Source organism: Nematostella vectensis, chromosome 6 (assembly GCF_932526225.1).
Source record: "Nematostella vectensis chromosome 6, jaNemVect1.1, whole genome shotgun sequence".
Classification (NCBI taxonomy): Eukaryota; Metazoa; Cnidaria; class Anthozoa; order Actiniaria; family Edwardsiidae; genus Nematostella; species Nematostella vectensis.
In genome coordinates this window covers 15,109,567-15,125,615 of record NC_064039.1, presented here as the reverse complement: position 1 = coordinate 15,125,615, position 16,049 = coordinate 15,109,567, and the positions used below count along the sequence as shown (strand labels likewise).

The following is a 16,049-nucleotide window of genomic DNA, read 5'->3' as shown; positions in this document are numbered from 1 at the left end:
TTTCCTTCAAAGGTATTTGCCGGGAACACAGAACAGTATACGGTTGTGCAACATTCTCTCCCGACGGCCTTCAAAGCACGATACATCAGGTTTTACCCACAGACGTGGTATAGGATATTATGCATGAGAGTTGAGCTATACCGTGAGGAACAGAAATAGGACACAGTTTGTAGCAATTGTACAGAACGTTACAAGAGGCAGAAGTTACTGTGGGGAAGCGCGAAGGGCTGTATAAGAGCCCCAACCAGAACCCCTTAGTTTGTCTAGACTTCCTCGCAACAGGGCTCTCACGTTCTTAGATTATTTGTTTTGGTTCCAAATCTCCCAGCACCTAGAGACGCATGCTTAAGGGAAGAGGGGAGGGGGATTTAATAATTGTAGAGTGGATACACGTTCCCCCTGAGTCCATCCCTGCCAGCGCTTTGTCTCTTTGGAGAAACACGGAAAGAGTTTTCGCACTCTTCTCAGCCCTCAAAAAAGGGCTCCCCAATCGGTTATCAAATTATTTGCTTGCACTTTTTAGTTTGAAAAACTAGAACTAGTTTGAATACATACAATAGAAAAAAACAACAACAACAAAACAAAAAAAGGTTATGAAAGTTTAATGAGTGTGAATAAGTGTGTAAGCATTGTCACTGAAGTTCTGAAATTCGCGAAACTTGCCAAATTAACCTTTTTTTTTCGATGCTTGCACTATCCATCTATACAAATTTCTGCCCTGAAGAAATTTTGGCCGAATACGATCCAATTTTTGTCTATTACCCGAAAAGGCGTACCATCAGGCGCGTACACAGGGGGGTGCGCGTGGCCCCCCCTCAACGGCCAAAAATGGGTCATTTCTTGTTAAGGAATCTTATAGTCACTTCTTGTGAAGGAATCAAATAGTGATGCTTTTTTCCACATGATACCTATGACAGCGTCCCCCCCTCAGCCAATCCTCGCGAGCGTTCCGCCTTCTTTGGAGCGCCCGCAAAGGCTCCTGGGTTTCCTAGCATGCGCGGATGAGAAAACATGTTGTTGGCTCTCATTCATACAACAATTCTCTAGGATGGCATGCCAGAAACAATAACTAATTGATGCATTAGTGAGTTTAGGGGTGAAACGTATTCGATCGATTGTGAAACAAGTATTTGGGCTTCCTGTGTTTACCTAGTCCACCGAAGCGAGCCATCGTACTGGAACGCCTGACAGCTTCAATTTCTTCTTTTGCTTTTACATCACACCATCTGGTGTATTTTGGTTTTGCGTTCAAAGATAGTGGATGAAATGTCAGAAAACGTGTATAACAGCTGACGAGGAAGGTAGAAATGGCTGACAGTGATGGTGAACGCGACGACGTCCCCCTATTGGGGCCGCTACAACTGGAAGGCAAGTTGATATCACTGGCGACGAGCGAGACATCGCTACACTTACTTCCGTGTTTAATCCAACGGGTTCCACGGCTGATTTGAGAAAAATACTTAAAATATCAATTAAACAGTAGAATATATTTTTACATATTTCTATTTGTTTAGGATTACCTATATTTTTATTACGCTATATTTTATGCAGCCAGCTTCATTTTGCAGTAATATGAAACTAAAGTTTTAATGTTATTTGTATTATATTGTTATCACCAGGATGGAGGTCTCAGCTTCAGTTGAAAGACTATGTTGCTGCTGTTGTTGCTGTTTGCATGGTTGGGCTTGGAGTCACTGCTATTGCCCTTGTTTACAACTATCAAACAGAGATCATAGATGAAGTAAGAGACGGCTAAATGAAATTAGAAATGGCTTAAATTGGATTACATTTTCCAGTTTTTAACTCTTAAAAACTAATGAACTCTAAAAACTTATGAACTTGAAAATAAGGTCTGTAGCCAAGGGAGCCTGGGGCTCTAAAGAATCACCGAAAGAAAAATCGAGTTAGAACAATATACAGAGAAAAGGATCAACTAAATGGCTAGATGAGCTACCTTTTGCCCATAAGACTGGCTTCTGTAATGACCTGCCAACTTTTCCTTTTTTTTAGAACTCCATTTGATTCCATCCTTGATATACTCTTTACTATATAAAGGCCCTGTCACACGTTTTTTTTTCTCTTGCAATCTGTCTCGCAAAAAATTGTAGGTTGCACACGCATTTCTTTGCGTGTGACAATTATTTTACCCCTTTGCAACTTGTTTTGCATTTCTCAAAGTCGCACGAAAAGTAGAACACTCTTCTACTTTCTGCAACAAATTGTTTCAAGTCGCAGGAAAAACTTCACGTGTGACGGGGCTTGAGCGACCTGCAACAATTTTTTTGCGAGACAAGTTGCAGCGAAAAGTCTACTTGTGACAGGACCTTAAGTAATGAGAAAAAAGACAAAACAACAACATCAAACAACCTGTTGTTTTTTTATTCTAGTACAGCATAGTCCTAGATGCCGGGTCAACACACACAGATCTTATGGTTTACAAATGGACCACAAAAGATGTTCTTCAAGGGACAGCCCTTGTAAAGCAGATTGGCTCTTGCATGAGCACAGGTTTGTTTCACTGCTAATAGCGCCATAGTTTCTTTGGGGGAGAGGGGGTCATCGTTGGAATGCCTCATAATTTTCTCTATTGAGAAATACCTGAATTTTATTTTTCTTGCAGAGATTTTGTTTGGGGAACCCTAAAAATTCCAAATCGACAATTTCAATCCCAAATTTATATTACTTAGATTACCGACCCCCCCCAGCTCTGCTGTTCATAGCCATCTTGATTAATCTACTTGAACAGTTTTTCATTTGTTGTAGAATTTTGAAGCTTATATAAGCCTTATAACTTTAGCCATTTACAATGCTTCAAACATTTTTTATCATTTTGATATGAGAGAAAAAACATGAGCATGTCCTGATTATCTTACCCATTGGCCTTTATGTTATAAGATAACCATGTTAAAAATTTTGGATACCCTCTAATGGCCAAAGAATAAGAGTATTTTTCTTGTTTTATACCATTAATCTGTAGGTATCCATTTTCCTCCAAGAATTTTAATACTGCAAAAGAACACTAAGGTTTAGCTACTTTTTCCTATCTTAGAAAGTAGAATGAAGACCTTTTAACTATTAATATGCAATGTGCCTTTCAGGAGATACAGTAAACCAGCTAGGGGTGGGGGAGGATTGGAACATGCCGCTAAGACCCTACTGTACCTGCTGTAGCCTCATAAACTCGTTATTGTGTTTTACTACAGGGGGAAGCATCTCTAGTTATGCCTCAACAGACCCAAACAAAGCTGGTTCATCTCTTGAGGGATGCATAAGAAATACAGCAGAGAAGCTGATTCCAACATATCTACAGGCCAAGTCCCCAATATACCTTGGGGCAACTGCAGGAATGAGGCTTGTTCGGTGAGAAATGGATTATGCATGCTTCTAGTCTAGCTCTAACACGGCTGTGATCAAATGGTCTTTGAGAGTTGATGAGATTGGTAAAAGATTCAGCATTTGGTATTCTTATACACAAGCATGCCTGCTCACCCCTTCCCCCCCCCTCTAGGGACATTTCTTATGGGTTCATATTGACCCATTTGATCATGCTTGTGGTCTACACTTTATGCTGAAAAATGCCTATAACATTAAATGCCATTCTTTCTAATATTGACTTAAAATATGCAATGTACAGAGAGACAGATACAGAGGCTGCAGATCAAATTATGAAGTCTGTCCAACACACCCTACATGCCTCTCCCTTCAAATTTCAAGATGAACAAGCAAGAATTATTAGCGGAGATGAAGAAGGACTGTCGTCTTGGGTGACAGTTAATTACTTGAGAGGGGGTCTACTATACAGAGGGGTAGGTCGGCACAGCCAAGAATCTAAACTAATAGAATAAAATAATTTCCTCCCACTACTTATCAATCTCCATCGCCTACTGTGAAACTTCATAGCATCATTAGCTATAAGTATTTTCAAACAGATTCTATCAAACTGTGTAGATCATACAGACCATCTTCAGGGATTTGGTCTAAGCTTGGGTAAAATAAGGGTATTCAACCCTGCGGGTTTAAGAACCCTTTTTATTAAACCCCTTACAAGGAAACATGAATATGCCATTAATCATCATCATTTACTAACAGATTCTGTCGAACTCAAGTGTGCAGCCTACAGCCCACCTACAGGGTGCGCTAGACATGGGTGGGGCATCAACCCAAATCACATTCCCTCTTCACCCTGGTGTGACCGTCCCGCAAAAGTACACAAAATATCTTCACCTCTATGGGCGTAGACATCGTCTTTACACACATAGCTACTTGTGTTATGGCAATAAAGAAGCAGAGCGGAGGTACATGTTCTCCCTTTTAAAGGTATGGCACTTCTTGGGGGAGAGGTCCAAAGTTTGAAGTCTTTCTTAGAGAAATTTGCTTATTTGTAGAACTCCTCCATGGCTGCAATTGTTGATAACCCATGTGCTCCTGAAGGCCTTGTAGAAAATCGCACAGTTCAGTATCTGTTGCAACCACCATGTGTAGATTCACATATACCCTCAAGCAATCAGACCTTTTACACATTTAGAGGGACTGGAAATGTCACAGAGTGTTCAAGCAAGGTGGCAAGGATGTTCAATTTTTCAAGTTGCTTTGGGTCAACCAACTGTTCATTTGATGGAGTGTTTCAACCTTCTACTGAAGATACCAAGTTTGTGGTGAGTGCATAGAACAGTATATTTGACAAAACAGAGGACCAATCATTTTCAGGCGTATACACAGGGGGGTGCGCAGGGTGCACGCCCACCCCCCCTTAGCGACCAAAAAGGGGGTTTTAAATACTAGGCTTTTGTCATAAGATACCTGATGACTACGCACCCCCACTAAGTCCAAACATAGCAAAAACAGAATTTCTATTGATAGGAACCCATCAGAAACTAGGAACTCTTAATTGCCAACCCTCTGTTTCCATTGACAATAAGACCTTAAAACAGGTTGAACATAGCAGGGTTCTTGGGGTTGAAATTGACCATCACCTAACATGGGACTATCATGATTCTGTTGCCAAAAAAGTTGCATCTGGAATAGGGGCCATAAGAAGGATACATGAATCTGTTGGGCAAGATACTCTGACTAGTGTCTTTATATAACGCAATTGTTCAACCCCATTTTAACTACTGTAGCGAAGTATGGGACTGATACCCCTGCGGATCAGGCCTTGGATGTCTTGGGCTGGGTCTCTCTTCAGACTCATCGGGCAAGGACCAAAGCTAAACAAATGTTTAAAGTGATTCATGGTTCCACCCCATCATGCCTAACTAATCTGTTTAAAAAAAAAGATACCATTACTAGTTACAATCTGAGGGGTTCCTCCACCTCGTTACAGCTACCGCTTCCTAAAACAGAATCTATGAAAAAAGTTTTAGTTATAGCGGGGCCAAATCATGGACCCCTCTCTGCCTGAGGCCTTCTGAAAAATCGAAAACATCAGTACCTTCTCTAAGAATATTTCTGCCCACTTGTTTACTTAGAGCTAGTAATTATTGAACTTAACTTTAGAACATTAATAATTATGGACTATTTACTTAGCTTTACTATATAATACAAATTTGTAAAAAAAAACTTTTTATATATCTAAAAAGCTTAAATCCACACGCCCCCTGTGAAAATCAGCTAGTATTTGTATGTTGTCGGGGCAAGCATGTGTAAATAAAGTTTTATCATCATCACCCCTCCCCCCCCTCAGCTAATCCTGGGTATGCGCTTGATTTTAATGAGCTACATGTAATCAAGTAAGCCATATTTTGTTTACAGAGACAGACCTGCCAGACAAAAGTCTTTTTAACTTTGTTTAGTCTTTGTGAATGGCCTTAAAATACTCCCAATATGTTTCTTTTTTCATTGATTAGGTAGCAGGGTTTTAAGAAGTGGAAAGGGGATTTGCATTATTCCTACTTATTTTTTGTTGGAGTGTACAAATAGTAGTTTGAAATCCAGTGATGATCTTCATGTAATGAAACATCCAGGCCCATAGCCAGGTGGGGTTCAGGGGGGTTCGAACGAACCCCCCCATCGGGCTTGAAGGTCCACTCAGAGCAAACAAAAAAACGTTTGGCTGGATTACCGTGCACATCAATATGTCTTTAAAATGCCTATAAAAATCTTTTTTTAAATTATTATCTTATAACATTTTAAATACGAGATTGAATTTATTTGAAGTATTGATTGCCTAATGTAATAAGAAAAAAATGGAAAAGCAAACCACTTCGCTCAAAATCCTGGCTACGGGCCTGACATCACTTTTTAACTCCCCTGTGTCCATCCCTTGCCCTGTCTGGAACATTTGTTTCACAAGCTGTATTAACCGCCCTATGAGGAACTATTGTACATCCATAACATTTTATTTTCTATTTTTGAATATTTTTACTGTGTTCTGACATTAAAATTGTTTTCTTTTAAGGCATTTTCAAGTTACTACTACGTAGCTCACAGCTTGAACCTAACATCAGCGAGTCCTTCTGGTAACATCTCACTTGCAGGCCTCAAGAGAGCTGCTGATAAATTTTGCAGTGAGCCATGGGCTGAGGTAAAGAGGTATCATGCTAAGGAATCATTAGCTGTTTTAAACAGAGCTTTCCAAAATTATCATTTATAACCCACCCCTCCCCCCTAAAAATCTATTTGGAACTTGTATCTTTGGAGCCATTAAATTTTAGGTTGTTTTTTTGTATCTTGAAACTTGTATCTTTTACTTGGTATTTCAAGGTCCCCTATTGTCCAATATGTTTATATAATGCCTCTTTTCTTCCTTAGCCCCTCCCTAAATGTCACACAAAAAAAGTCAGGCAAATAACCAGTTGAATATTATTAATTATAATTCAATTAATCAATTCATCATCAATTCTTAATGATGATGATGATAACAATAATAATGGCAGAATAATTGGTAATAAGTAAAGTTGTTGGTTGGTTGATAGGAAAATTTTATTAAAAAGCTTAATTTACCATTGCATTGTCACCAGTTTACTTCTGGGGGACCAATGGAAACCTCAAACACAAAAGAAAGTATTAGAATTCCTGCTATCCTCTCTAAATTACCAATCACACCCTCAAAGAAACTTGCAATAGTCACACTGCAATTAACAATTTTGCAATATCTTCATCGGAGATTGTTACGTGGATTGTTAAGTGGGAATAAACTGGTACCCACAAAAGGCTGAACACTACTACCGCTAGTTATTTCTTTAATTCTGCTTGTCAGGGATACAGAAGGGCTCTTCAGGAGAGTAGGGGGTGCGGGGACAAATATAAACAATGTTGGTGAAGAAAATGAAATAAGCTGATTACTAAACAACAGTTTACATTTTAGGTAGATACTGGCAACTCTCCAAAGCAGTTCTTGAAAACCTTGTGCTTTGATGCTCAATATATATTTACACTTCTAACCCAAGGCTATCATTTGAATGAAAACTCATCTGATGTATCATTTCAAAACTCAGTAAGTATAAAGCTTGTATGTTCAAGGCCAAGCAAATCTTGTCTTGTTGTGTTTGTTTCAAAATGGTGGATCTTAATGGGGAGATTAGATTGTCTTGAGGGGAATATGGAGGGGAGTATAGAGTGTACAAGGAAAAAGTTTATACAATTTTTGAAAGAAATTCACATGCCATCACAGAGGCCTTCACATTATAAACAATATGGAAGTATGGGAGAAATAAGCATGTGTAACCTCTCCCCACCCCACCCCTACTAGGATTACCAGGGCTTGCCTTTTCAGCCCTGCTTGTAGATGCTACTGTACAGAATATTTATGTACAGCCCTGTTTGTAGATGCTACTGTACAGAATATTTATGTACAGCCCTGCTTGTAGATGCTACTGTACAGAATATTTATGTACAGCCCTGTTTGTCAATGCTACTGTAAACAGAATATTTATGTACAGCCCTGTTTGTAGATGCTACTGTAAACAGAATATTTATGTACAGCCCTGTTTGTCGATGCTACTGTAAACAGAATATTTATGTACAGCCCTGCTTGTAGATGCTACTGTACAGAATATTTATGTACAGCCCTGTTTGTAGATGCTACTGTACAGAATATTTATGTACAGCCCTGCTTGTAGATGCTACTGTACAGAATATTTATGTACAGCCCTGTTTGTCAATGCTACTGTAAACAGAATATTTATGTACAGCCCTGTTTGTAGATGCTACTGTAAACAGAATATTTATGTACAGCCCTGTTTGTCGATGCTACTGTAAACAGAATATTTATGTACAGCCCTGTTTGTAGATGCTACTGTAAACAGAATATTTATGTACAGCCCTGTTTGTAGATGCTACTGTACAGAATATTTATGTACAGCCCTGTTTGTAGATGCTACTGTACAGAATATTTATGTACAGCCCTGTTTGTCAATGCTACTGTAAACAGAATATTTATGTACAGCCCTGTTTGTAGATGCTACTGTAAACAGAATATTTATGTACAGCCCTGTTTGTAGATGCTACTGTAAACAGAATATTTATGTACAGCCCTGTTTGTCAATGCTACTGTAAACAGAATATTTATGTACAGCCCTGTTTGTAGATGCTACTGTAAACAGAATATTTATGTACATCCCTGTTTGTAGATGCTACTGTACAGAATATTTATGTACAGCCCTGTTTGTCGATGCTACTGTAAACAGAATATTTATGTACAGCCCTGTTTGTCAATGCTACTGTACAGAATATTTATGTACAGCCCTGTTTGTAGATGCTACTGTAAACAGAATATTTATGTACAGCCCTGTTTGTCGATGCTACTGTAAACAGAATATTTATGTACAGCCCTGTTTGTAGATGCTACTGTACAGAATATTTATGTACAGCCCTGTTTGTAGATGCTACTGTACAGAATATTTATGTACATCCCTGTTTGTAGATGCTACTGTAAACAGAATATTTATGTACAGCCCTGTTTGTAGATGCTACTGTACAGAATATTTATGTACATCCCTGCTTGTAGATGCTACTGTACAGAATATTTATGTACAGCCCTGTTTGTAGATGCTACTGTACAGAATATTTATGTACAGCCCTGTTTGTAGATGCTACTGTAAACAGAATATTTATGTACAGCCCTGTTTGTAGATGCTACTGTACGGAATATTTAAGTACAGCCCTGCTTGTAGATGCTACTGTACAGAATATTTATGTACAGCCCTGTTTGTAGATGCTACTGTACAGAATATTTATGTACAGCCCTGTTTGTAGATGCTACTGTACGGAATATTTAAGTACAGCCCTGCTTGTAGATGCTACTGTACAGAATATTTATGTACAGCCCTGTTTGTAGATGCTACTGTACGGAATATTTATGTACAGCCCTGTTTGTCAATGCTACTGTAAACAGAATATTTATGTACAGCCCTGTTTGTAGATGCTACTGTACAGAATATTTATGTACAGCCCTGTTTGTAGATGCTACTGTACAGAATATTTATGTACAGCCCTGTTTGTCAATGCTACTGTAAACAGAATATTTATGTACAGCCCTGTTTGTAGATGCTACTGTACGGAATATTTATGTACAGCCCTGTTTGTCAATGCTACTGTAAACAGAATATTTATGTACATCCCTGTTTGTAGATGCTACTGTAAACAGAATATTTATGTACAGCCCTGTTTGTAGATGCTACTGTACAAAATATTTATGTACAGCCCTGTTTGTAGATGCTACTGTAAACAGAATATTTATGTACAGCCCTGTTTGTCAATGCTACTGTAAACAGAATATTTATGTACAGCCCTGTTTGTAGATGCTACTGTAAACAGAATATTTATGTACAGCCCTGTTTGTAGATGCTACTGTACGGAATATTTATGTACAGCCCTGTTTGTAGATGCTACTGTAAACAGAATATTTATGTACAGCCCTGTTTGTAGATGCTACTGTAAACAGAATATTTATGTACAGCCCTGTTTGTAGATGCTACTGTAAACAGAATATTTATGTACAGCCCTGTTTGTAGATGCTACTGTACGGAATATTTAAGTACAGCCCTGCTTGTAGATGCTACTGTACAGAATATTTATGTACAGCCCTGTTTGTAGATGCTACTGTACAGAATATTTATGTACAGCCCTGTTTGTAGATGCTACTGTACATAATATTTATGTACAGCCCTGTTTGTAGATGCTACTGTAAACAGAATATTTATGTAAAGCCCTGTTTGTAGATGCTACTGTAAACAGAATATTTATGTACAGCCCTGTTTGTAGATGCTACTGTAAACAGAATATTTATGTACATCCCTGTTTGTAGATGCTACTGTAAACAGAATATTTATGTACAGCCCTGTTTGTAGATGCTACTGTAAACAGAATATTTATGTACATCCCTGTTTGTAGATGCTACTGTACAGAATATTAAACAGCCCTGTTTGTAGATGCTACTGTACGGAATATTTAAGTACAGCCCTGCTTGTAGATGCTACTGTACAGAATATTTATGTACAGCCCTGTTTGTAGATGCTACTGTACAGAATATTTATGTACAGCCCTGTTTGTAGATGCTACTGTACGGAATATTTAAGTACAGCCCTGCTTGTAGATGCTACTGTACAGAATATTTATGTACAGCCCTGTTTGTAGATGCTACTGTACAGAATATTTATGTACAGCCCTGTTTGTAGATGCTACTGTACGGAATATTTAAGTACAGCCCTGCTTGTAGATGCTACTGTACAGAATATTTATGTACAGCCCTGTTTGTAGATGCTACTGTACGGAATATTTAAGTACAGCCCTGCTTGTAGATGCTACTGTACAGAATATTTATGTACAGCCCTGTTTGTAGATGCTACTGTACGGAATATTTATGTACAGCCCTGTTTGTCAATGCTACTGTAAACAGAATATTTATGTACAGCCCTGTTTGTAGATGCTACTGTACAGAATATTTATGTACAGCCCTGTTTGTAGATGCTACTGTACAGAATATTTATGTACAGCCCTGTTTGTCAATGCTACTGTAAACAGAATATTTATGTACAGCCCTGTTTGTAGATGCTACTGTACGGAATATTTATGTACAGCCCTGTTTGTCAATGCTACTGTAAACAGAATATTTATGTACATCCCTGTTTGTAGATGCTACTGTAAACAGAATATTTATGTACAGCCCTGTTTGTAGATGCTACTGTACAGAATATTTATGTACAGCCCTGTTTGTAGATGCTACTGTAAACAGAATATTTATGTACAGCCCTGTTTGTCAATGCTACTGTAAACAGAATATTTATGTACAGCCCTGTTTGTAGATGCTACTGTAAACAGAATATTTATGTACAGCCCTGTTTGTAGATGCTACTGTACGGAATATTTATGTACAGCCCTGTTTGTAGATGCTACTGTAAACAGAATATTTATGTACAGCCCTGTTTGTAGATGCTACTGTAAACAGAATATTTATGTACAGCCCTGTTTGTAGATGCTACTGTAAACAGAATATTTATGTACAGCCCTGTTTGTAGATGCTACTGTACGGAATATTTAAGTACAGCCCTGCTTGTAGATGCTACTGTACAGAATATTTATGTACAGCCCTGTTTGTAGATGCTACTGTACAGAATATTTATGTACAGCCCTGTTTGTAGATGCTACTGTACAGAATATTTATGTACAGCCCTGTTTGTAGATGCTACTGTAAACAGAATATTTATGTAAAGCCCTGTTTGTAGATGCTACTGTAAACAGAATATTTATGTACAGCCCTGTTTGTAGATGCTACTGTAAACAGAATATTTATGTACATCCCTGTTTGTAGATGCTACTGTAAACAGAATATTTATGTACAGCCCTGTTTGTAGATGCTACTGTAAACAGAATATTTATGTACATCCCTGTTTGTAGATGCTACTGTACAGAATATTAAACAGCCCTGTTTGTAGATGCTACTGTACAGAATATTTATGTACAGCCCTGTTTGTAGATGCTACTGTAAACAGAATATTTATGTACAGCCCTGTTTGTAGATGCTACTGTAAACAGAATATTTATGTACAGCCCTGTTTGTCAATGCTACTGTAAACAGAATTTTTATGTACAGCCCTGTTTGTAGATGCTACTGTACAGAATATTAAACAGCCCTGTTTGTAGATGCTACTGTACAGAATATTTATGTACAGCCCTGTTTGTCAATGCTACTGTAAACAGAATATTTATGTACAGCCCTGTTTGTAGATGCTACTGTACAGAATATTTATGTACAGCCCTGCTTGTAGATGCTACTGTACAGAATATTTATGTACAGCCCTGTTTGTAGATGCTACTGTACAGAATATTAAACAGCCCTGTTTGTAGATGCTACTGTACAGAATATTTATGTACAGCCCTGTTTGTCAATGCTACTGTAAACAGAATATTTATGTACAGCCCTGTTTGTAGATGCTACTGTAAACAGAATATTTATGTACAGCCCTGTTTGTAGATGCTACTGTAAACAGAATATTTATGTACAGCCCTGTTTGTAGATGCTACTGTACAGAATATTTATGTACAGCCCTGCTTGTAGATGCTACTGTACAGAATATTTATGTACAGCCCTGTTTGTAGATGCTACTGTAAACAGAATATTTATGTACAGCCCTGCTTGTAAATGCTACTGTACAGAATATTTATGTACAGCCCTGTTTGTCAATGCTACTGTAAACAGAATATTTATGTACAGCCCTGCTTGTAGATGCTACTGTACAGAATATTTATGTACAGCCCTGTTTGTAGATGCTACTGTAAACAGAATATTTATGTACAGCCCTGTTTGTAGATGCTACTGTACAGAATATTTATGTACAGCCCTGTTTGTAGATGCTACTGTAAACAGAATATTTATGTACAGCCCTGTTTGTAGATGCTACTGTATGGAATATTTATGTACAGCCCTGTTTGTAGATGCTACTGTACAGAATATTTATGTACAGCCCTGTTTGTAGATGCTACTGTACAGAATATTTATGTACAGCCCTGTTTGTAGATGCTACTGTAAACAGAATATTTATGTACAGCCCTGTTTGTAGATGCTACTGTAAACAGAATATTTATGTACAGCCCTGTTTGTAGATGCTACTGTACAGAATATATATGTACAGCCCTGTTTGTAGATGCTACTGTAAACAGAATATTTATGTACAGCCCTGTTTGTAGATGCTACTGTAAACAGAATATTTATGTACATCCCTGTTTGTAGATGCTACTGTACAGAATATTTATGTACAGCCCTGTTTGTCAATGCTACTGTAAACAGAATATTTATGTACAGCCCTGTTTGTAGATGCTACTGTAAACAGAATATTTATGTACAGCCCTGTTTGTCGATGCTACTGTAAACAGAGTATTTATGTACATCCCTGTTTGTCAATGCTACTGTAAACAGAATATTTATGTACATCCCTGTTTGTAGATGCTACTGTAAACAGAATATTTATGTACAGCCCTGTTTGTAGATGCTACTGTACAGAATATTTATGTACAGCCCTGTTTGTAGATGCTACTGTACAGAATATTTATGTACAGCCCTGTTTGTCAATGCTACTGTAAACAGAATATTTATGTACATCCCTGTTTGTAGATGCTACTGTAAACAGAATATTTATGTACAGCCCTGTTTGTAGATGCTACTGTACGGAATATTTATGTACAGCCCTGTTTGTAGATGCTACTGTAAACAGAATATTTATGTACATCCCTGCTTGTAGATGCTACTGTACAGAATATTTATGTACAGCCCTGTTTGTAGATGCTACTGTAAACAGAATATTTATGTACAGCCCTGCTTGTAGATGCTACTGTACAGAATATTTATGTACAGCCCTGTTTGTAGATGCTACTGTACGGAATATTTATGTACAGCCCTGTTTGTAGATGCTACTGTACAGAATATTTATGTACAGCCCTGTTTGTAGATGCTACTGTACAGAATATTTATGTACAGCCCTGTTTGTAGATGCTACTGTACAGAATATTTATGTACAGCCCTGTTTGTAGATGCTACTGTAAACAGAATATTTATGTACAGCCCTGTTTGTAGATGCTACTGTACAGAATATTTATGTACAGCCCTGTTTGTAGATGCTACTGTAAACAGAATATTTATGTACAGCCCTGTTTGTAGATGCTACTGTACAGAATATTTATGTACAGCCCTGTTTGTAGATGCTACTGTAAACAGAATATTTATGTACAGCCCTGTTTGTAGATGCTACTGTAAACAGAATATTTATGTACAGCCCTGTTTGTAGATGCTACTGTACAGAATATTTATGTACAGCCCTGTTTGTAGATGCTACTGTAAACAGAATATTTATGTACAGCCCTGTTTGTCAATGCTACTGTAAACAGAATTTTTATGTACAGCCCTGTTTGTAGATGCTAGTGTAAACAGAATATTTATGTACAGCCCTGTTTGTAGATGCTACTGTACAGAATATTTATGTACAGCCCTGTTTGTCAATGCTGCTGTAAACAGAATATTTATGTACAGCCCTGTTTGTAGATGCTACTGTACAGAATATTTATGTACAGCCCTGTTTGTAGATGCATTGCACAGATGAAATTATTCAAGTTGTACAATAAGAAGATCACCTGAGAATAAGAACATTTTATTTTGCATTCTCAATTTGTCTGAAATGCATTTTACTTGCTATATAATATCATTTCTTTTGATTTGATTGAAAATATAAATGCTACTTAACATCATTTCTATTGTTTTGATTAAAATAAAGAAAAACTACTTCTACATGATTTCTCTTTCAGATCCACGGAAGGTCGTTAGGCTGGGCCCTGGGTTTCATGATCAATGCAACAAATCTACTCCCCATAAATGAACCAACCTATCGAGTGCAGACAGAAGCTTTTATGGCAGTAGTCATAGTTGCTGCAATTCTGATCAGTTTAGGAGTTCTCCTTGCTATCACGGCAACACGAAGGGCTGTCAATCGCAAAAAGATGTCCCCACGTGGCCTAGCAATTTAATTAACTTAAGTGATTAGGAAAACTAGTAAATTAATAATTGTGTCTTTGACAGCGGCATGGCCAGGATTTTTAACAGGAGGGGGCACAAAAGGGACTTTTACAGATAATGTCCCATACATTTACTGTATTTTTAGCTGCTTAAACGGAGGGGTAGGGGGGAGGGCCCCCGGCTACGCCCCTGGGTTTTGTGAGGTTATATCTTTGTACATCTTGATATAAAAAAAAATTTTGTTTCATAGATTTTATATAGTGCATCATCAATTTATTACACCTTTTTAATTGGATGGATTCCCAACGTAACCAACTTATTATAGCAGAAGGTTTTATAGAATATCATAAAATAGCATCAGATAGTAAAAGGTGGAGAAATATTGTTCTATGTAAGAACCAAGTAAGGTTAATATATTTGATATATTTAGCATCAAAATACTGTAGAAACATCATACACGGACATTAAAAAAAAATTAGAAATTGGAGGAAGCCACACCCCTACTGATCATTTCCTTAAAATTTGAGAAAATGTGAAATGGCCTCCTTGCCTGGGCCGTTATAAGTGATACAGCATTGATTAGGAACTGGTTTGTAGGCCAGTGGTGGCCTGTATTTGCGACCTTGACTGGACTCTCATCACATAATAGTTGTCTTTCATTACAACTGTTTATTTTTTTATTGTATAGGGTGAAAGCCCCTTAATAATTGTCTGCAGAGGACATTTCACCCCCCTTGAATTCCAAATGGAGTCCCAGATTTTTTTGGCATATGGCATTTTTTCCCTCCAGTAAATTATGGCTATGCACAAATTTTGGGTTCAAACTTTATTTCATGAATATGCTGTATCTGATCACCAGTAATCATTAACCATAATTTATAAAACTTCTTGTACTTACTTTAACTAGTTCTTTATTTTACAAAATGAATACTATCTACACCTGTATATTTTGTATTGATTTGTATGAACATGGAATAGGTTCCCCTCTTCCTTACAAATAACTAAATACAATTGTAGGAGAAAGTCAGAAATGGTTAACACAACTAAACGGCGGTTGTGATGGTGGTGTTTGGTTTGGGGTTTCGTGGGAGGGGTGTAACAATTTTGA

The 16,049-nt window shown here is 37.6% G+C and overlaps 1 protein-coding gene across 1 annotated transcript; it reads left to right on the top strand.

The window, feature by feature from the left end:
* Window positions 1-15,886, top strand: LOC116619730 (ectonucleoside triphosphate diphosphohydrolase 8). The gene is made up of 10 exons (XM_032384801.2): window positions 1-1,368; window positions 1,620-1,741; window positions 2,388-2,508; window positions 3,204-3,360; window positions 3,635-3,806; window positions 4,090-4,317; window positions 4,386-4,655; window positions 6,398-6,523; window positions 7,307-7,435; window positions 14,734-15,886. Exons 1-10 carry the CDS (start codon window positions 1,308-1,310, stop codon window positions 14,950-14,952), a joined length of 1,605 nt encoding a protein of 534 aa, XP_032240692.2. The 5' UTR covers window positions 1-1,307; the 3' UTR covers window positions 14,953-15,886.
* Window positions 15,887-16,049: the final 163 nt, after the last annotated feature.